The 22,565-nt window shown below is 43.3% G+C and overlaps 1 protein-coding gene across 1 annotated transcript in view; it reads left to right on the top strand.

Moving 5' to 3' along the window:
- GLT1D1 (glycosyltransferase 1 domain containing 1) overlaps positions 1-18,754 on the top strand; it is a 58,495-nt gene extending 39,741 nt beyond the window's left edge. Inside the window, exons 11-13 of the mRNA XM_075569234.1 lie at positions 2-20; positions 7,356-7,454; positions 18,106-18,754. Of these exons, the coding sequence (XP_075425349.1) occupies positions 2-20; positions 7,356-7,454; positions 18,106-18,261 (274 nt within the window). The 3' untranslated portion in view covers positions 18,262-18,754. The remainder of the gene's footprint in view (position 1; positions 21-7,355; positions 7,455-18,105) is intronic.
- Positions 18,755-22,565: the final 3,811 nt, after the last annotated feature.

The following is a 22,565-nucleotide window of genomic DNA, read 5'->3' as shown; positions in this document are numbered from 1 at the left end:
TGTCTGCAGCCGTACTGGAGGTGCTTCATTATTGTCTTGTTATAAATATTCCCATATATATGTCACTTTGTTTAATCCTTGTTTGTAGTTTGGGTCTGTAACCCAGCCTTTCCCCCATTATCTCTTAGTGCTGTTATAAATGGTTGAGGTTAGTCAGCCCTTCTATACAAGGGCCGCGCGCGCACGGCAGTGAATGTGCATCCGGCCAACAGCGGGGAAGACGGGAATAGAATGATTTCGCTCCTGCTACCACAGCTGAAATGTGTGTGTGTGCGTGCGTGTGTGCGTGCGTGTGTGTGTGCTGTGCGTGCGTGCGTGTGTGTGTGTGTGTGTGTGTGTGTGTGTGTGTGTGTGTGTCTGCACAATGTTAATAAATATTTTATTTTTACAATGAGTTTTTTTTTTTTAAATAAATAATAAATTTAACATACACACATATAACATATACACACACATACAGTACCTCACTCGCGCACAGTATACACACAAAACGTGTGCGCACATGCACGCGCCTTCTCACAGGCATGCGCGCATGGCCGCACACATCACTCTACTCTTTCCTAGATCTGTCTCAGCATCTCCCCTCCTGAAATCCCTCTCCTGGCTTCCGATCAAATCCCGCATCTCACACTCCATTCTTCTCCTCACTTTTAAAGCTTTACCACTCTTCTGCCCCTCCTTACATCTCAGCCCTAATTTTTCGTTATGCACCATCCAGACTCTTGCGTTCTTCTCAAGGATGTCTTCTTTCTACCCCCTTTGTATCTAAAGCCCTCTCCCGCCTTAAACCTTTTCACTGACTGCCCCACAACTCTGGAATGCCCTTCCCCTCAGTACCCCGACTAGCACCCTCTCTATCCACCTTTAAGACCCAACTTAAGACACACTTGCTTAAACAAGCATATGAATAGCACTGTGGATATTCTGAACACATGATACATAAAGCTTGGCCCCCTGCAGACGCACTTACCAGAAATCCCTCCTACTGTCTCTGTACGTTCTCCCTATCTACCAATTAGACTGTAAGCTCCTCGGGGCAGGGACTCCTCTTCCTTAATGTTACTTTTATGTCTAAAGCACTTATTCCCATGATCTGTTATTTATATTATCTGTTATTTATTTGATTACCACGTGTATTACTGCTGTGAAGCGCTATGTACATTAATGGCGCTATATAAATAAAGACATACAATACAATACACAGTATATAACAGCCCTTGGCATACAGTGCTTCCACTGCAGCCAGGGATTCTGGGAAATGACATGCAAATGAGCACACCGTGTCACCTTTTACTTCATGTACAGTGATTTTATGAAATTATTAGGAATGGTGTCTAAATACTGACCGGGAGGGGTCTTTTCCCTACCACATTTCCTTGTGAAATCTGCAATATTTACTGTAGTGTGTGTGTGTGTGTGTGTGTGTGTGTGTATATATGTATATATATATATATATATATATATATATATATATATATATATATAATATATATATATATATATATATATATATGTATATATATGTATGTGTGTGTGTGTGTGTGTGTGTGTGTATGTATAATATGTGTATATTTATCATCATCGATAGCCCTTGTTGACCCACTGCTGATGAAACCTCCCCAAAGATCTTCCAGGTACTGCAGTTGCTGCCGTCTTCTCCACCCTCACTGTAACAATGTTCTGATTTCATCCTATTTTGTCTAAGTTGGATTACTATGCAGAGAATCCTGAACCAGGAGCAACAGTCTTGCATTGAATTAATTTTTATTAGAGGTGTGCAGCAGTTTCCTTATTACACTGATTTCCATCCGCCCATCTTCATTTTGGTTGTCGTCTTGGTCTTTTAATTCCTCTTGTACTGAAACTTCTTTCAGTTGTCTGAAGCCTATTATTAGAATTGTTTTTGGTTCCAAGTGTCACATCCATACGGTGAGCACGGGCAGGATACACTGGTCGAAAACTTTCATCTTCAGGCACAGTGGAAGGTTCCCTTGAAAGATTGTTTTTGTCTTCCAAATGCTCCATCCCATCCTCATTCTCCTATTGATTTAATTCAAAAGGTTTTCCATCCTTTGTTATTTGCCAGCCCTTGTGAACCCTGGTAGCTCTGGAGGAAGTAAGTATCTTCGGAAGCAGAGGCTCCCCAGAGCTGAAATGAATGGGGTTTCAGCTCTGGAGAAACCCTGCTTCAATCCTATGGTAAAAAAAAGAGAATTTCCCCCCAAATCGCCCACTTGAATTGTCTCTCAGGCTGCGTTTATAGTAGTGTGTGTGGTATATTGGTGCATCACCTCACAGACTCCAATAATGTAATCTCCAATAAACAAATCCAATGTCCAGGAACAATATATGTGGAAGTGACTCAAATTGACCTCTCAGGGTGATAACAGGACTTGTTGGTGCCCACACGGCTACCCAAACCACGTCTCCAATAGGCATAAGCTCACCCCTGGGGTAATGACACAGAACAGTCCAGCAATGGAGGCAAAAAACGATGGGCTATGCCCTTTACCTTCCTTAAGTGGTATCACAGGTGAGAGGATTCTCCGGCGTGCAGCCCTCAGAAGGTAGATCCAGAACAGCAAAGAAGAAGAGGGGCACAGCTCACAACAAAAGCGTCAGCAAACGCAAGTATTAAGGGCAACTCCAACAAGGGTAAAAATATACATAAGGCTTTAATGGTCAGTACAAAAACAGGACCACGCACCAACGCGTTTCGTCCTATTTTTGTACTGACCATTAAAGCCTTATGTATATTTTTACCCTTGTTTGGAGTTGCCCTTAATACTTGCGTTTGCTGACGCTTTTGTTGTGAGCTGTGCCCCTCTTCTTCTTTGCTGTTCTGCGTTTATAGTAGGCGTGCGCGACGGAGCCCGAGCAATGTGTGCACTTTAGATGGAGGCGTGAAGTACAAAATAAATTGTCTTTCAAAAATCGCTCTTCATGGCGCCCACGCGCACTATGGCCGGCCTGATAGAGCTGCTGCACTTTGTTCGCGCAGCATGCAAAATAAAAAAGGGTGCTCACTACTGGACCTCCTCTGCAGCCGCTCTGCCACTGGACCCTCCACTGCAGCTGCCCTGCCGCTGGACCCTCTGCTGCAGCTGCCCTGCCGCTGACCCTCGCTGCAGCCGCACTGCTGCTGGACCCTCTGCTGCAGCCGCACTGCCGCTTGACGCTCTGCTGCAGCCGCTCCGCCGCTGGACCCTCTGTTGCAGCGGCTCCGCCGGCTGGACCCTCCGCTGCTGCTGCTGCTGCCGCTCCGCCGCTGAACCCTCCGCTGCTGCCACTCTCCCACGGGATCCTCGCTGCAGCCGCTCCGCCGCTGGACTCTCCATTGCTGCTGCTCCTCCGCTGCTGCCCGGTCGCTATGGGAAATTAATTAAGGGTTAATTTAGCGGTAAGGATTAGGGGTTTAAGGTAAAGGGTTAGGTTTTTAGGGGAAAGGAATAGAGTAGGGGGTAAAGGTGGTAGCGGTGGTATTGGGGGTTAAGATGAGAGTTTTTTGGGGTACGATTAAGGATTTACCTTGGTGCTGAAGCAGCTAAAGTCCCTGCGGCGAGGTGAGTAGCGGCTAAATGCGGTGGAGATTTGGTCGCAGAAAAACAGTCGCAACCAAATGTCCAAGACTGAGATGCGTTGCAATGCGACACAGGCCTGTCTGGCAGCGAAGGGGTGAAAGTAACATTTTAGTGGTTAGACCCAAATTGCAATGTTGTACAAGGCACAGTGCGTGTGAGCCGTGGCGATGATCAGCTTAATCAACGACAGGAAGTGCTTAGAATCTCAATTTTGATACCTGAGACTCAAAGGGGAGGATACATGAAGACATTGGCGTTATCTCTGTTTAACTGCAATTTTATTTTCCGTCCTATTCACTGAAGCCATCTCGCAAGCATTAGGCTGAGATTATACTCGCCGCACGCATGCACGTGCCGGGCGATTTCTACTCGCGCGAATGTGAGTTCAACTTTTGGGGCGATTTCAGGTGATGGGAGGCGTGGCCGTGGCAACACATGAGCTGTTCGCCCTCATTGGCTGAACCGCTTCACGTGACGCGGCCGTCGCTTGGAAAGACAAAATATTTTGTCTTTCCAAAACGCAGTCGCGCCTCATCGTGAGCGTGCTCGTGCCGCACTATGGGCGGCCTCATAGGATTGAGGCATGTTGTACGCGATGAGCCGTCACGAAAACTAAAATCACGACCGTAGAGAAGCGATAGGTCCTCGTTATTTTTAACGTATGAGCATGCAAAATGAGGAATTAAGGACTAATTGCTTGTTCACATGCTGTTCAATAAACTCGGATACATGATCCCTAACTATAATTATATTTATTAGGCTGTCACAGGTAAACTGCAGGAAACCTCTCTTCCATTTAAAAGGCTTTTTATGATGTTCAAAAATAGCCCTGCGCATGTACAGTGCTGTCATTATTTCAAAGTAGGCGCACTACTGTTAAGTTAATGGAGAATTCTCACCGTTGATTGATAGTGTCCCAATTTTTATTTTCAGTGCCACTTAGTTCTTTCTGCTACGCCATAAACGCACGTCCTAGCAATCTCTCACGGACATTGGGGAAGGTAGCATCCTTCTGTTTCAGAATTATTTGGTATCCTGAAGTAATTTATGAAGCTTATATACTTTAAACCTTTCACAGGTTGGAGGGACCAGGAGAAACATTATTGTTCCTTATTCTAGGGTTGTTAGGAAGTCCATCCCTCCTGCCTCCCCCGCCCCCCCAAATGTTTTTCATTTGACAATGGGGAGTCAAATATTCATAACGTTTTGTTATATTTATTTATAAATTCTCCTTGGAGGTTATGTAGGACCCCACTGAGCAGCATAAAAAAACATAATTACATATATTACCTCAAGTATACAAACAACTGAACCCCGTTATAACGCGGTGCTTGGGGTCCACATAATGCGATCACGTTATAACGGGGATCGCGGGAAAAAATGGCCACTGCGATCAGTGGTTCTGCGGATGCCAGAGGGGGAGAGCAGGGATAACTCTCCCAGCTGTCCCAGAGTGGCCAGGGAAGATGCGCCTGAAGGGGGGGGGGGGGGGGGGGGCAGTGAGTTGGCCAACTTACCTCCACGGACCTGCTGGTGGCTGCTGGCACAGTGAAGAAAGCGCTCCTTCCCCCGGGTGATTGGACCCACCAAGGTGCTATGAGAGCTCGGTGGAGCCTCCCCAGGCAGGCGGATCTGCACCAGAGGGCGGGGTGTGTTTGTGTGTAACAAAAACCTATTTAGACGTAAGAAGTGTCCTAGCTGTGCAGGGGCTTGTGTTCTGCCTATAACAAGCCGACCTATACACCGAGCCGGGGTCCTGAGTGAGGGGCATGTGCGTGTGTTTGGAGACCATGCCTTCCCTCGCACATCTCCCATCAGATCAGCTTTCAGTGACTCTGGTTTCTCTTGGCTCCTGGTCCTGTCTGGCCAGTGAGACAGGCTGAGTGCTGAGCCATGAATTGACTGGTGTGTATTAGGCTCCGCTAGGAGGGCGCAGTAAAATGTTACTGGGACTTATACAAAGCAGCCCCAGCCAGCCCTGTCCTGCCACAGGGGAAATATTCTTATGGGGAATACATGGAGAGGTGTTCGTTTGTCCGTTAGCAATAAAGCTTTGGGGGGAGGAAATAATTGCCTTGTTCTATGTTTTTGGGATTGTTACATAAACTGCAAACCCATTCCCAGTGCCAGTATTTAACTTTATAAACAAATCTGAGTTAGAGCAAACTACAGTATGCTGGAGGGAATATTCTGCACGCCACGTCACAAGAAGTAAATGTACTAATTGTGTCACTTGCAGCCCCCTTCATGTGATTATTATTTGCAACATGCATGACTCTTAGGAGCTGGTGTAAAGCCAGCATCTTGTGCTACCCCCACCTGCTGGGTTCTGGTGCACCCAAGTCTTCACTATGCATTGCTCTGTCTTCTATAGACACCCAGATTTATGTGAACAAAAAAACTTATCCTACTGCCTGGCAGGTTACTAAATCCATTTATACTGAAGGACTATTTCTTATAAATAAAAAAAAAATTGCAGTATTGTTTGATTTTATATATATATATATATATATATATATATATATATATATATATATATATATATATATATATATATATATATATATATATATATATACATACAGTGGTCGACAAATCACCAAAAAATCTACTTGTCGAACAAAAAAATCTACTCGCCACCTAGTACCACACGTGTGTGCTGCTTGGGCCAATAGGAGCTCGCCACGATGTTAAATCCACTCGCTCGGGGCGTGCAAATGTATAGGTTTGTCGAACACTGTATATGTATATATATATATATATATAATCTGTCATACATGTTTAAATGGAAGTATTCTATGCTTTGCATATTTTGAAAGTAAATCTGAAATTGCACAATTTCCCCATATCCTTCTACACAATGATTTATAGGCCTCTCTGGCAGTGAAAGGGTCAATCCGTTTCAATTAGAGACTCTGCTTAGACAAGCCGCTTGGAAACGGTGGGGAGTTGAAAATATTTTATAGAAAATGACATATTATCCTGTTCTCATTTAATTACCGACTCACAAATATTTCCAGTAACAGTACCCGCATATGTCCATAGAGTTTAACCTTTTATTAAAGTCTAACTTCTTCTGTAATAACATATAATAATCGAGAGCAAGGTAAGCAGAAAACCCAGTGCAACATCAAGCATACAAATGGAAGGAACATTGTGAGGATGATTACATCTCGTGTGAAGTTTTCAGCACCTTGGATAGGGCAAATGTTCAGCATGCTGCTAGTATGAGATGTGATCTCGGCACAGTTTCCAGTGGGCAGGGGCTTATGTCTGGATAGTTCCCGTTTCATTGGCTCTCCATGTCCGTCCTTTTGGCAATTTTAGCAATGAGGCCTTTGAGATAACAGCTTTGTGGCATAATCACAGACCTGTGTCCCATTTTATGGTGTCATTTACAATGTGGTGTTTACACCGCTAATATAGCTCTTATTACATCTATAAGAACCTCTTAGCTTGGAACCTTAGCTGTGTAATGCGGCAGGCATACGCGTATGGCACTGTGTGCTCCTTTGCATGTCATTTAACAGAATCCCTGGCGGCAGTGGAAGCGCTGTATGCCAAGAGATAATGGGGAAATACAGGGTTGCAGACCTGTTTGAGACGTGATATTTTTAGTTGATATATACAGTAAGAATGGAACAGACAGAGATCATTGTGTTTATACTGTACAGCACAAATTATACTGGCAGCTTTATATAACGATAACCTAATTCGCTCTGCCTTCCCCCTGCCCCCTCCCCCATTACCTTCTCTTCTCTCCATATTATGTAGGCAATGGATTTAGAGGTCCCAGTGCTGGCGAGGAATATACTTGGAAACACTGCAATTATAAAACACGAAGATACCGGTCTAATCTTTTCCAACCCTCAGGTAACATATAGATTAAATCCGTCTTTTTCACTGTTTCCTCCTAGTGTGTTAAAAAAAAAAAAAAAAATCATGATGTTGCAAGACTAATATCTTAACCCTATTACTGCTATCAAAACCATCTGGTGACGGCAACCAGGAGTCAAAGAGGATGCTGGTGAATATATATACTTTCTTATGATGACAAGATATTTCTTTATAACTACACTGCAGGAGCATTTATGTAAGCCACCGCTGCGGTGGATGCTGCCGATCATATTCCTGGGACTTGGCGGGCCTTTGTATTAAAGTAGAGGAAAATATGTGCAGGCGCATGGCTCTGTATGTTTATTTTTGGTGCAGATCTGCGGCGTATATAAAAACCGTTTCTTACATCTGGTTCAGAATGTTAGACTTACAACTCTTCAGATATGGGGGATTTTTTTTGGGGGGGGGGAGAATAAAAGGCAAAAAGAATGATGTAGAGACGCAGCATCTGATATCTCATTATAATATGTGCACCATGTAACTACCCACCCCACCCTCCCCAACTCTTCCTACTGACTCTCCCTAAGGTGCAAGCTGGGGCAGAGATGCAGAATGTGATACTTCTCATTATAATCTGTGCACCATGTAACTCCCCCAACTCCTCCTACTGACTCTCCCCAAGGTGCAAGCTGGGGAAGTGACGCAGAATGTGATAAATCTCATTATAATCTGTGAACCATGTAACTCCTCCCCAACTCCTCCTACTGACTCTCCCCAAGGTGCAAGCTGGGGCAGAGACGCAGAATGTGATACATCTCATTATAATCTGTGCACCATGTAACTCCCCCCAACTCTTCCTACTGACTCTCCCTAAGATGCAAGCTGGGGCAGAGACGCAGAATGTGATACATCTCATTATAATCTGTGCACCATGTAACCCCCCCAACTCCTCCTACTGACTCTCCCCAAGGTGCAAGCAGGGGCAGAGACGCAGAATGTGATACATCTCATTATAATCTGTGCACCATGTAACTCCCCCCAACTCCTCCTACTGACTCTCCCCAAGGTGCAAGCTAGAACAGACGGGGCAAAATTGGAGCAAAATGTCTTGATGCATAGGTGTAGGGTAAAAATGCCCCAGTTTGCACCAAACTTGCCTTGATACATAGACCTTTTAGCATGGAACACAGCCTCTAGGTAGGAAATATAAAACATAATATTAATAAAAGTTAAGCAACCAGTAGATGTTTTTTGTCCCAGGGTTATCTAGTGATGTGAGGCAGGAATTGATCCCATGCCCATGTGTATTTAAGTCGAAAACATTAACCAAGACACAATGCTCGCCCTTCTTGGCCTAAGTCTGGATTCCCACGTTGTGCCACATTGATTTATAGCATCAAAGCAGACTCGGGATACCAGCTCTTTATCTCAAGCCACAGTATATAACAGAGTTCTGTTGTTATGGATGCAAGCTCCCCTCTGAGGAAGTGACAGTCACGAAACGCGTCCTGGGTCACCGAGTCTCCTCCGCCAGGACTTTATGCTTGTTTATACGTTTTGAAGGATGGAATAAATCTCACTCTTTTTTAAAAAGCAGTGCCACATGGTTCAAGTTGTAATTGTGTGCAGTGGGTTGCTTGTACCTCTGGCAGAAAATGGCACAGACTGGCTTAGAGTGTAATTAAATACGGTGAAGTCAACAGTGATTTTCAGCCGAAAACCGTCCCAACAGCCATTTCGGGGTGTATAGAATGACCTCTTTTTAGTCTAATTGCTGATTTAGAATCTGGAAACCCATTCATTTTCAAGAGCATGTGAACGGCTTGGGGAGCTGGTTACTGGGTAACCAAAGTTTCACACAAGAGAGCTACTTGTGATGCAAGTGTATCACAAACTAGAAGCCACATTGATCCCAAATCACATGGCCCTTCTAGCCAAGATTCAGCGCATGGTGGACAACCAATAGCTGTCCAGTGGGCATAGCTTTAAAACTCAGAGGGCATGATAACAAGGCCGGACAGTGAGTGACATGGAGTCGATAAGATACTTCATTTCAATGTACCCATTTTAACTTTCTCGCTGCCTTTTACCGAGCTGTTCTTCATTACTACAGCGATGTTTTCCTTTCATTTTAATGCTCAAGAATTATGGAGCCAACCGCTTGTAAACGTGTATGCTTTTAACCAAATGATTCTTGTTTACAGAAGTAATGAGAACGAGGCAGGTGTGATTAATCAATGCAAAGCCCTAGAGTAGGGATGGCCAATTACAGTCCTCAAGGGCCACCAACAGGTCGGGGTTTGAGGATATCCCTGCTTCAGCACAGGTGGCTCAGTCAATGACTGAGCCACCTGTACTGAAGCAGGGATATCCTGAAAACCTGACCTGTTGGTGGCCCTTGAGGACTGGAGTTGGCCATCCCTGCTCTAGATCAAGCAAACCTGCCCCTTGTCCCTCAAGCACTTAATAAAGTGACATTGGCTCTTGCCATTTAATTTTTTTAATAAATGCAGCCGTTCCTCGCCTTTCAGGATAAGTAATTATGTAAGCTGCCGATCGGCAAAGATGACGCTTCACAGGGCACCCACTATGGCTGCCTCCTTCCCAAGAGGAAGTGCTGCAGCCTCCTCAATGGTTGCTATCGGAGGCTTAATACATTAAAACTCATTTTAAAAGGGCGCAATGATTGGGGCAGTAAGTATGATCTAATACTACACTGATTTATTTAAATAAATTAAAAAAACAAAAAGAACACAGGATTCTGAAGGTATTGCTGCTTTAAGGCTTGTTTTCTGTATTTTTAATAATTGTTATAAAACAATGAAATAAAAAATAGAATCTGGAACGTGTCTAGAAGGGGTTCACTTTCCCCCTCCCTCCTCCCCTTACACCCCCCCCCCCCCCCCGCCCCAATAAACATTTTTTAATGGAATACAATTTTTAACCCTTTTACTGCCAGAGTGGCTTTGCCCTGTGGCAGCGAAAGAGTTAACTTCAGCCACCTGGAAGCTCCAGCCCAGGAAAGAGGTGGGTTAGCCCGGAGAAGAATGTGTGCGGGTTCCGGCAGCAGAGAGGCAGTGTATGCCGTATTGATCGAATGTACTTGCCAACGGTAAACTTCCAAATTAAATATAAAAATTGCTCTTCGAGGCTGGTGAGGGGGGGGGGGGGGATGGAGGTTAGGATGTTACATAACCACAAGAAATACATTTCAGAGGAGAATTCCACTATTTCTAGTGGGAAATTACACTTATTAGATTAATTATGTTGCCTGATTTTATGATACTTTGGCTTTTACGCGTCATGTAAGATTTTGGCAACTGCTTGAATTGTTTTTTTTTTTGTTGCTATTTTTAGGAGTATTTAACAAAAAAAAATAAAAAATATATATATACCGTATTTCCTCGATTGTAAGATGCACCATTGATTTGGCCCTTACAATCGAGGAAAATTACTTTTTCACTTGCCATGTTTCAGGAGAGGTTCCATGTCAGCAGAGGATGAAGCGGCGACGGGAGAGGTCCCACGTCTGCAGAGGGTTGAAGATGACAGCGGGTGTGTGTGCGGCAACAGGACAGGTCCCAAGTCTGCAGGTGAATGAAGATAAGAAGACAACGGGCGTGCGGTGGGGTGCGGCGGCAGGAGATCATAATAGCAGGAGAGCTGAGCAGGAGCAGAGCGGCATAGGGGAACGGCTGGGGAGGAGCACACTTCCGGTGTTACTGTGTGCACCTCCCAAGCCGTTCCCCTATGCCGCTCTGCTCCTGCTATTATGATTTATTAGCCGCCTCCACACCGCACGCCCGCTGTCTTGTTATCTTCATTCTTCTACAGACTTGGGACGGGTCCTGCCACCGCACTCTTGCCCGCTGTCCATCTTCAACCATCTGCAGACGTGGGACCTCTCCTGCCGCCGCCGTACACTTCGTCCTCCGCTGACTTGGGCCCTCTCCTGAAACATGTTAAGTGAAAAGAGGGGGTTAGTACTGTAGACACTTTTTTTAATACATCGATTCTAAGACGCACCTCGATTTCAGACATGTGAAAATCGAAAAAAAGCTGTGTCTTAGAATTGAGGAAACAATAGGGTATATATTTGTAGCAAGTAAGTCCAATCTTAATTAAAATATATGTTTAGCTAGCTTAGTGGCAGGTGTACTGCCTTTGAAGTGGGTGAAACTGGTTAGTATGCCACTGTCCGCTTTCATTGTGACCTTGGGCAAGTCACTGTATCTCCCTGTGCCTTCGGCACCACAATTAGAGTGTAAGCTCTTCTGGGCAGGGACCCATTATGCCTGCAAAATTCTGTGTACAGCACTGTGTACACCGATGTCGTTATAACAAACTGCATATTCAAATATTTTTTTTATTGCAGGATTGTCAGTGCTCATATTGACCTCAGAATAATCGTTCCCTCTTCCTCGGTGAATATCTAATGTCTAGTCAGTAATATGCTGCACTTCCAGGACGATGTCCCGAGACTCCTTTATGCCGCTCACTTCCCCCTCCGCTTTCTCCCCTCCTCCTTTTGTCATGAACACTAGTCACTGTGGATGTTCTCTTTATAGCGTCAGAATTTCCCCTACTTCTTAATACATAATTATTATTATTTTTTTTAGTCTTTCTGATTATATTGGGTCAGTCTGCTGCTGGTACTGGCGCTACAAAGAGAACGTCGGCACTGAGGGAATGGTGTGTGCATTGCAAAAGGTCTGAGGGGGTAGGAGACCTTTAGGGGAATCGTCCAGGAGGTTAAGCAAGGTGTTGCAGACCCGCAGTGCCACGCTGTAGAGACGGTGGGAAGTACTTGTCAGGCACGTTATTAGGGCTCGTAAAGGTTAAAGGGCGTTGTGTGGGCACTGGTGGTCAGTTGGATAGTTGTTTCTTTTGACTTGAACTTTTGACATATCAACCTCAATGTATATTTGAATATTTAGCACCCTGGGGGGAAAAAAAACCTGTTTTACTAGCTTTAAAATGCATCGCTCTATTCAGTATCGGAATAAACTGGAGATAAGCGAAGAACACACAAACTAAACTCTTTCTTGAAACTTACAGAAGTTTTATCACATTTATTTAAAGGTTTGCAATGAGAAACGCTTACTATTCCCAGCAAGTAACATGCACAGTGGGGAAGCTTTGTGTGCGGATGTAGCACCCTCATCTGGCTGCAGACTCAAACGAATACGTAGGATGTAGTAGATCTGACATGTGATACAACAGCGATTTCTTAAGCTGTGGTGTCAACTTTCCTTTCACTAGTTTTGTTCTGTACCCTTCGTATGTGCCCCTGAAAAGTCTTGGGGGTTTAGGTAGACGTGGTTAAGATTACGAACGGGCGAACTGTTCGCAAACATTTGCCAGGATTTTTTCTGCAATTGTTTTGATCGCAAAAAAAAGGGGAACGTTCGACCTAAAAATGCCCACATGGCGGACTTGTGCAGGTGGCCTTGTTTTTGTAGACAAATTAATGAAAAATTTGCCAATAATGGTCAAATGTCAACATTTTTGCCAAATTACAAAAATGGCAACATGTAGCTTTTTTTTTTAAACCAAATTTTAAGAAACGTATGACTTTTTTTTTAATGTAACTTATCCTATCACTAGAGTTTTGTGCTCTGGCAGACCTGCAGGGGCAGTGGTGGTTGCTAGAATAGATATTGCCCACATGGATGAAGGAAAGCGATGTTAACCTTGCCAGTAGATCAGTTGATTGCCGTTCTTGAAGTAATGTTTTATTCCTCCCATTTCCTGAATTTGCAAGTTTATGGAACGTGTGACGGTGAGTTACAGTGTCTCGAGGGAAGAGCTGACGACTATGAATCACTGCTGGAACATTGGGGATCCGCATTATAAATAACAATCGCGAGGTTGGGTTAAGAGGACAGTGCAGTGAAAGCTTGCTGAAGGTGCAGCCCTAGTATTTGTAACTGGTGTCCTACGAGAATCAGTCACCCTTCCTGCACAAGAGCTGGCACGAAGAAGATGGTGGTTGAAGAAGATTGTATTTTTGCAAGAAGTTTGTGTTTCCCAAACTCTTTGTTATTAGCAGTATCTCTAAACTCTAATTGTCTAATACTCTCCCCCACTGCTCGCGTGCCCCGCCCCCCCCCCCCCTTAGCTGTTCGCCGGCGTTTTCTGACGTCATGTTACCATGGCAACGCAACATCATTTCACCCACATTATGATGGCGACGCGTCGCCAGAGTCCTGGTAAGGGACCTACAGAGGCCTCGCACATGTTCCCCCAGTATTTCATTTAAATGCTTTGGGGAAGAGCGCAGGGCCACTGTAAGCGCTGCGCCCTCTCCCCCCCCCCCCCCCCAGTTTGCGCACCCCTAGTGTAGTGTAACTAGTTTAAACTCTTCATTGGTGCCATGTTTTACTATGTTTGTCACTCATAAGAACATAACATCTACTCCACTGTGTTTCCCTTTAAATGCTCAACAAAATTGGATGTTAAAAGAACATTGCATGTTCCAGTACAGCGTTATCAGCACAGAATAACAAATGTAGACCTTAGCTCCTGCAACACTGTGGGCTAGAATACCTAAACTTCGATACAGTAACAAAGGAGGGAGAGGTTGTAGGGGGTATGATACCTTTTATTGAACCAACAAGAAGTTGATATGTTACAAGCTTTCAAACCTCTCGGGGTTATGGTTACCCGACGAAGGACCCTGAGAGGTTGGAAAGCTTGTAAGATATCAACTACTTGTTGGTCCAATAAAAGGTATGATACTCCCTCTCCCTCCTGTGTTATTAGGTGGAAGAAAGGACCATCACGGCTACCCACCCTTCTTTGCTAAACTTCGATACTGCATTTGTGATGATGTGTAAAAAATTGAGTTCTTTTTACTGTCTAATTTGACAATAGATCATCGTATAAAAACTTCCAGCAATGGAATGAGTTTTGTCAGTGCAATATTTGTGAGTTAAATACTACATCCCCCCCCCTTCTCCCCATTATTTGTATATGTGACTGTATAATTTTATATTCTTACCTAAGCTGGCAATCGTTTGATGCACCTGTTCTTAATCTGTAAAACCCTGATTGTGTGCCCAACAAAATGGCTACCTTCTAACTTTGTGCTGCAGTCTGTGAAATGCTGCAGCTGCTATGTAACATTATATTACTAACTGTAACACATTATTGTTACAGCTTTCAGAGTAATAGACAGTCTCCTGTTTGGAACAACGCAACAGATTTTTGTGATACTTTGTTGCCAAAGGGCAGAGCTCAAAAAGGAGCGTCAGTCTGTTTCAAAAGAAGTGGTTGCTGTAGCAAACAGGATGATCAGTACATTTTAAAAAAAATCATAAAAAATGGCAGAAGTTAAAAAAAAATGCAGTCAGTATTTTCTAACATAACTGATTTATTTAAAAGCAGCATATAGGATTTTTCATGTTTTGCTGCTTTAACGACAAACATGTAAACGAATAATTAACGGCTAATTACTTATTCACATGCTCTTCACTGCACTCTGATACCTATCGATATCAGTATCATATAAGTGATATTTTTGTTAAAAAATAAAGAAATGAAGTAAAGTTATGCTTTACCATATGCGCTTTTAATGCAAGTTGAAAGCCGTTTAGTGAATGCAGCCCTCTGTTGCATTTCCATGAGCTGGCTTAGGTTTGTGCTGGAACACGCTGTCGCCTGCAGTGACTTGCGTGTCACCTCTGTGCTTGGTGCATTAGGCCGCGATTATACTGCTCCGCGTGCACGACATCGCGCCGCGAGCACAAATGTGTGTTCCTCAATGGGTCCGCCCATCGTGCGCGCGGCCGATTTGGGAAAATACAAATGGATTTGTTTTTTTCGCGTCACGTGAGCGGTTCAGCCAATGAGGGCCTCCCGATCGCCTCCAGCCTTGTGCACGTGTCTCGTGATGTCGCGCGCACGCCGCAACTATAATCGCAGCCTAGGGCCACGTTTATGGCGCCGGCGACGCGATCGACGACGTCAGCCATCGCCACTGGCGAAAGTTAAACTTTAGTTTGTAGCGACATCGCTGGCGACAAGGCCAGTGGCGTCACGAAGGCGCTCTGTGATTGGTGTAGAGACGGTCACATGTGGCGACTGTCTCTCCAAATCAAATTTCAGTGGTTTGAAAATTTTTGGCCGCTGTCGCACTTACTATAAGCACGTGCGACGGATTCAATGTATTTGTTTTGGCGCGACGTCGCGTCGCCATGCACTATAAGCGCAGCCTAAGATAAGATGTATTGACCAGGATTCTGCTCACAAAAGATACTCATTTTGTTTTGCATTGAGATGCATACTGAAAAGCAACATTTTAACTCTGAAATGGTGTTGCTAATGGGGAAGGCAGCTCGGAAAGAAACAGAGGGTCATTCATTCTAAGAATAAATGTTGATACAAGCAGATAGCATCTACAGTACTCCATAGGAAAGGGTCTGCCTGGCATCAACAGTGACCATTGAAGGTAAATCATTGCAATTGTGTTGATCATTAGGCAAATAAAATTGCCATTCTGAGAATGTTAAATGCAACCTTCGGAAGAATTCATTTTATGGCCCACTTTAAGGTTGCATTCAGCCTTCTACAGATGAATTAAACGAATGACTATTTGTTGTACACACTGAATTGCTGCACTTTCAAGTTTCTATGTAAGTGCTGAAGCTGCTCGGAGATCAAGAGTGTAATTATGTATTTTCAGGCTGTCACCAGGATCTCTTTGCATCATTAAGTTTCGCTTGATAAACGTGAGTGCAGGAAGAGAAAATGCAAATGTCATGTAACCGCCATACGTTGTGACATAGTTGTGCCAATATTACTGGATCCTATGGCAGGAGACGGGATGTATCCACAGATATGTCTCAATTGAGGCTTTCATGTCTAATATGTTTAAACCTTGCATGCCGAACAAAGTTCCGTTATTGTAAGAGAATAACCAGTTGACCTGCCAGTACTGGGTTATACTAAATGGTCCATCCAGTGTTGGGTTATACTAAATGGTCCATCCAGTGTTGGGTTATACTAAGTGGTCCATCCAGTGTTGGGTTATACTAAGTGGTCCATCCAGTGTTGGGTTATACTAAATGATCCATCCAGTGTTGGGTTATACTAAATGGGCCATCCAGTACTGGGTTATACTAAATGGGCCATCCAGTACTGGGTTGTACTAAATGGGCCATCCAGTACTGGGTTGTACTAAATGGGCCATCCAGTACTGTTTTATACTAAATGGGCCATCCAGTACTGGGTTATACTAAATGGGCCTGTTATACTAAATGGGCCATCCAGTACTGTTTTAAACTGAATGGACCATCTAGTACTGGGTTATAGTACATTTTCCATCCAGTACTGGCTTGTAGTAAATGGACCATATGGCCTCCATATCCTATCTGTAATAGTGTGGTATACCAGGCAGAATAGTGCATCACCATTCCCAAGCTTCCATCCCTTATTAGCTCTCAGTCTACAGTAGGTAGATGTTTGGAATGATGTTGGTTACAGCTCTGTACTGTATGTTCTCTAAAGATCTTATTCTCCTCCTAATGTAATGTAATGTATTCAAGATGCCTCATTAGCAATAAGGACAAAGCCAATTGAGTCCAGATGAAATGATGTGCAGAAACAGCTGTCCTTCATTCACAGCCAGTCAAGTCTAGAATGTAATCATCCAGTCCGTGCATCACCACTTCTGTAAATGTGTGTTATTTAGCTGCCTTCCTAGTGAATTTATCTGGCAATGTCCTTAGAAATGTGCGCTTGGTTATAACATCCTTAATTGGTTGTCATCGCTATTAAACAGTACCATTCTTTTATTCCTGGATCTTATTTAGGTTTATGCAGTGTTAGTTGCAATGGCTCGTTGGGGAATCTTTCTATATTTGATTTAGATTAGAATTTTGCACGCTGTTAAAGTTTTTAAATGCTCCGACAAAATGCTGATGTAGAAACAGCGCAATATTCACAAAAAGCAGATGATCTGGTTAGAGAAGGAGTTATGCAGCAGTCTCACATTCTGGCGCTTACAGCATAAAGGGTAAGGTAGGTAGGGTTATTAATTAAAAGAGATCGAACATTGATTAGTGTATACAGAAACTTTATATTTTTGTACAATGCGTTATGTTCAGTTTTAGATTAGTTTTAGCATTATACTGTATGACATACTCGGTACCCTATACCAGAGGTGCGCAAACTGGGGGGGGGGGGGTGGAGGGAGGTTGCGGTGGTTACGGGGGGACAGGGCGAGGCTTCTGTAACTAACTTGCCTTTGCTTCTATTGATGTGTTGTCATGGTAACCCTGTGTCAAATGATGCCGAGGGGGCGCGTGATGTCTTGTTGCCATTGCAAAGTGCCAGAGCCGAGCGGGGGGAGGGGGGTAGGGAGCGAGCAGGGCAGGAGAGCAGGCCAAGGGGTGCAGGGGGAAAAGATTGAGCACCCCTGCCCTTTACCCTAATTCAAGGGTGGCCAACTCCAGTTCTGAAGAGCCTGTTGGTGGCTCATCCTGACTGAGCCACTGATTTGAGCCCCCTGAGCTGAAGCAGAGATATCCTTAAAACGTGACGTGTTGGTGGCCCTTGAGGACTGGAGTTCACCATCCCTGTCCTAATTCATACCCCTGTTAGCATGTGTGGGGTTAGCATCTGAGATGGCCTCTAATGTCAGTAGTAGGTTTTATGGACATTATGGTTTTTTTTCCATTTACAGGAGTTTGTAGAGCTGGCCAAACGGCTGATGACTGAGTCGGCTTTGAAGAGGAGAATTATTTCCAACGCCAAAGAATATGTACAAACGCACCATTCCTGGGAACGTGAAAGGGAAAAATATCAAAACCTTATACTGAACCTCAACTTGACCAATTGATTGTTTGACACACGCATGAATGGAGGTGCTTCCTACTGATCCATGACGGGGTTAATGCATCTTCTTGGCGTCCACACGGCATTGGGTCTTTGGATATGTATAGATGCGTCTTGTCCTGACATTTTTAGGACATATACAATGTAAGTTTGTGCTCACCGCCTTGGTGATCTGATTTTAAAAGCAAAAGAAGGCACCCAGGAGTTGGGTTACCCTCGGGTGCCCTCACATTGAAGGGACAGTGGCTTCCCATGGTGCTATCTCTTTGGTGCCTTTTACATATTTGTCGAACATCCTTCAAAAAGAGTTTGTTACTTTGAGGGTCCCGCAGCTCTCGGGAGCATGATGTGGCTTTTAGATATTTTATTATGCCAGATATGCTCCTTTAACAACAAAACAAACGCTGTTTTTCTTAGCAGGAATGAATGATCCCGGTTTACAAAATGTTACAGGATTTTAACACTATGCACCAGTTCTAATGTAGCAGTTTTAGTTTATTTTTTCACAATTTCTCGCTACATAGGAAAACCGTTGGAAAATGACCTCTGAATTATTGCCGTTGCTACACATTGTCCGTACACTTCATACGCTCTGTACCAGCAGGTCTTTTTTTTTAATGGACTGTATTTGACGTGGATATTGCGATACATTATGGATTTTTAACCCTTTCATAGCGTGATGGTGGTGCTGTAGGTTGCTCTCGAGAATTCTATCAGGGTGTCAGATTTAGGTTTGTAATAGAAAAGGGAAATTTTACAGCACGTTTTGACTTTTTTTTTTTTTTTTAAACTATTCGGCATTGTCCTTAAGGGCCAGCAAGAGGTCAGGTTTTAAGGATATCCTTGCTTCAGCACAGGTGGCTCCGTCATTGACCGAGCCACTGATAGCCACCTGTGCTGAAGCTCGGATATCCTTAAAACCTGACCTGTTGGTGGCCCTTGAGGACTGGAGTTGGCCACCCTAGCACTACAGTATAGCAGTTGTATTCTAAGTTTAAATTAAATCTTGCTCTGCAATCATGCTGCGTAATTTACCATTTGCACCTTTAAGGCAACAGAATTCAGCACCTCGGAATCTTCTAATGCACGTGGATTATGTGAAACCCAATGACACAAAAGCCCCATGCCATAGAGTAAAGGGAATAATACATTACGGTGTCAAGTTTAAAAATACCAGCCACCTACCGTACAGTATGCTAAAAGATCGAAGTGGACAGATGTGTAATAGATTAATTTGATTGGTTCTTGTGTGTGTAGGAATAGTCCCCTGCACTGGAAATACTGGCTAGTATTTAATTGTATCGACATATTTGATATGTTTACCGAAAGACCCTTACAATTGCCTTCTCCGTGTATATTTCTCACCAACCCCTGCTGTAGGTTAAATAAGGTGTTGACAGTTTGTGTTTGATTGCAGTTTGACCTAGATAAGCTGCGAGGGAAGGAGAAGGCAGGTGCCATGTAAACAAACAACCCGAGTAGTTCTTACATTGTTCGTGTAATGTAACCCCCTGCGAAGGGGCCTACAAGGTTACGAGTGAGTTTAAACTCGCGTTATACTTAATACTTGCTGTTTAAAAAAAAAAGGGAAATATTCAGGAATAATTATTATTACGTCTTTGTGAAATGAATATTTTGTTTTCATCCCAGCTGCTACTTTTTGTGTATAGGTCTAGCTCTGTCATTAGAAACGTATACTTTACAAATGTATTGTACAGCCATTGTTTTTCTTATAGTTTGTAAAGAGCACTGTGGCACTGCTACAATTTACCTCACATCACTTCTGCAAAACGATGCTATTTTGGGCGGTCTGCCCTCGTCATTAAATGTCAGTTTGTATGTGCCATGCACACGTGGTAATGTTACCTGAATTTGAATGGTTTCCCGTGACGGCAACGCTTCTCTTGTTTTCCAAGGAGAGGAACACTTAGTACATTTCTATTCAACCTTACTCTAACCTCATCCGTCCATCTCTCTCTCTCTCTCTCTCTCTCCGTTTTAAATTTGCAGGGTTTTCAGGGCAATGTCATTATTTTGTATGTAAAAATCATGCTATTTTTCAACAATGCATATTACTCATGAGCATCCACAGCTTGTAATATCATGCACACGTGGTAATGTTAACTGAATTTTAATGGTTTCCCGTGACGGCAATGCTTCTCTTGGTTTCCAAGGAGAGGAACACTTAGTACATTTCTATTCAACCTTACTCTAACCTCTTTAAATTTGCAGGGTTTTCCACAGCTTGTAATATCTGCTTCTCTTGCAATTTTTTTGCAACCGGTCTGCTCCATTGATGTATCATGAACATGAGCCAAACAATAAATAACTTAATCCCTTTGCTGCCAGAAGGGCATGTCTTCCATGCTGCAGCATTTAATGACTCAGGTGTGTACCATCTTGATACACATCCCCTTTGTGTAGTACTATATAATATGTTTCTAAACACCTGAAGATTCTTCCCCCGTGAGAAGAGCCCAACTGAAGTGAAAGCACAATGCGACAGATAGACGAGGTTCTCCTGGACTTTACTCTGAAAGTAAACCACAAATACCAGCAGCCATTTATCTCCAAGGTGTTAATCTGAGTCTCTCCCATTTGACTTGACTTGTGTTTTACAGCCCGTCATGATACTATCATGAGATATTATGTATTTTAATCAATCTGATGCCTCAGGGGTTAATATGGCAGCAGTATGAGTTTAAAAAAATACAATATATTGGGTATATGACAGGTCAAGACTTTTCCTGGATCTGTGCTTGTCTTCAAAGAGGAATTAATTGGGAGGGGCCTATCACAGATGGCTCACTAAAAATGACACGTGTTGTTGAGAAGGTCATAAACGCTAACCAGAGACTAGCCTGTCAGCCTCTCAGAAAACTAAAGGTTCGTGAATAATTACTGGCACATTCCAGAGAGAGGTGACACACAGATTATGCTCTCATTGGAGGACTTTCTTAAAAATGAGAATATCATGTGACGTCATCTACTGTACATACTAAGAGTTACATATCTGTTATAGTGGCACAGAGCGGTATGTGAGGAGAGCACACACTGCATGGGTAAAAGGTGCCAAGGACAGATATCCGCTTGTCATTCAAATTTAGGATCAAGACGGTCATGATTAGTCTCATTGCGTCCGTTATGACCACCTGAATCTATTGATGTGACTTGTGTGTCTTAAGTATTAGAGAAGGGAAGTTATGAGTACGTTTATATACTGATGCAAAGCTTCTGAAACGTCATTTGGTAGAAGTTTTTTTTCTCTGTCAATCTCGCAGCTGATTTATGACCGTGGTGGGCTTATGTTGTTTCAATGAGGAGAAAATAGTACATAAGACTTAGCAAGGTATTATGAAAATCAGATTTCAACCGAGGTGTGTTTTGGCCCAAACACGTGATTTCTCATATTTATTTCGCCAGTGACCTATCTGGGAGGAAATCCTGACATATGGTAACGTAATGTATAGGGATTTCTATTTTATGTTTTATCCTGTTATTTTAAGAAACAGTCTTGCATTTACCGTAATTGTATGTTTTTGTAATCTTTTTTTCTGTAATCTAAGCACTGTATTTTAATATATATAAATATATATTAAAACATTTAATAAGTGATGTTTTGGGCTCTGAATTAACTGCTGCACGCTCTGGAGAGTATTTACATTTTCAGACACATTTTGCTACAACAGATTTGTGTTAAGTACATAGTTTTTTCTATTATAAACAGGGGCCTGAGACGCTTATAGATATTAATTTAACATTTTTATTTGCATAATTCTGGTGGCAGCAGCATATAGATATGATTGCAATTGAGTAAGGGGTTAATATTAACTAATTGAAAGTACCTTGCAGAGGAGAAAGGTGAGTTGGCTAGAGTAGCTGTGTGTATTAACCCTGGTTGCATATCTAAGTCACATGCTCAATTGTGTGCTGTTTGTGACAGATGGTATATGGGGACGGGTTTAGGGGAGATATTGTCCATTTGAGGGACCTTTGCGAAGGTGAAAAGTGGGACAGCTTGCAAACGGAGTATTAACCCTTGTACTGGATGCAGGTCACATGCTCGCAGGTGTGCCGTACCTGACACAGCCCAGTCACCGTAATTGTACATGCAATATACAGATTTGTATATTTACTTTCCTGTAGGTGGTTGAGGGCCCTTGTCACGTCAGGATAACCGGCACACTTGAGGCGTCGAGTAAACGTCATGCCTTTTTTTTTTTTCTTGTTCATTTTCTAGGGGAGAGCGTGTTTGTTGCTCCGAAGGAGTGCTGCTCGCGATCTGAATGCAGGAGGAGGGCTCTGCTC

Source organism: Ascaphus truei, chromosome 13, assembly GCF_040206685.1.
Source record: "Ascaphus truei isolate aAscTru1 chromosome 13, aAscTru1.hap1, whole genome shotgun sequence".
In the NCBI taxonomy this organism is placed as follows: domain Eukaryota; kingdom Metazoa; phylum Chordata; class Amphibia; order Anura; family Ascaphidae; genus Ascaphus; species Ascaphus truei.
The sequence above is the reverse complement of the archived record's forward strand: the minus strand, read 5'-3'. Positions and strand labels throughout refer to the sequence as shown.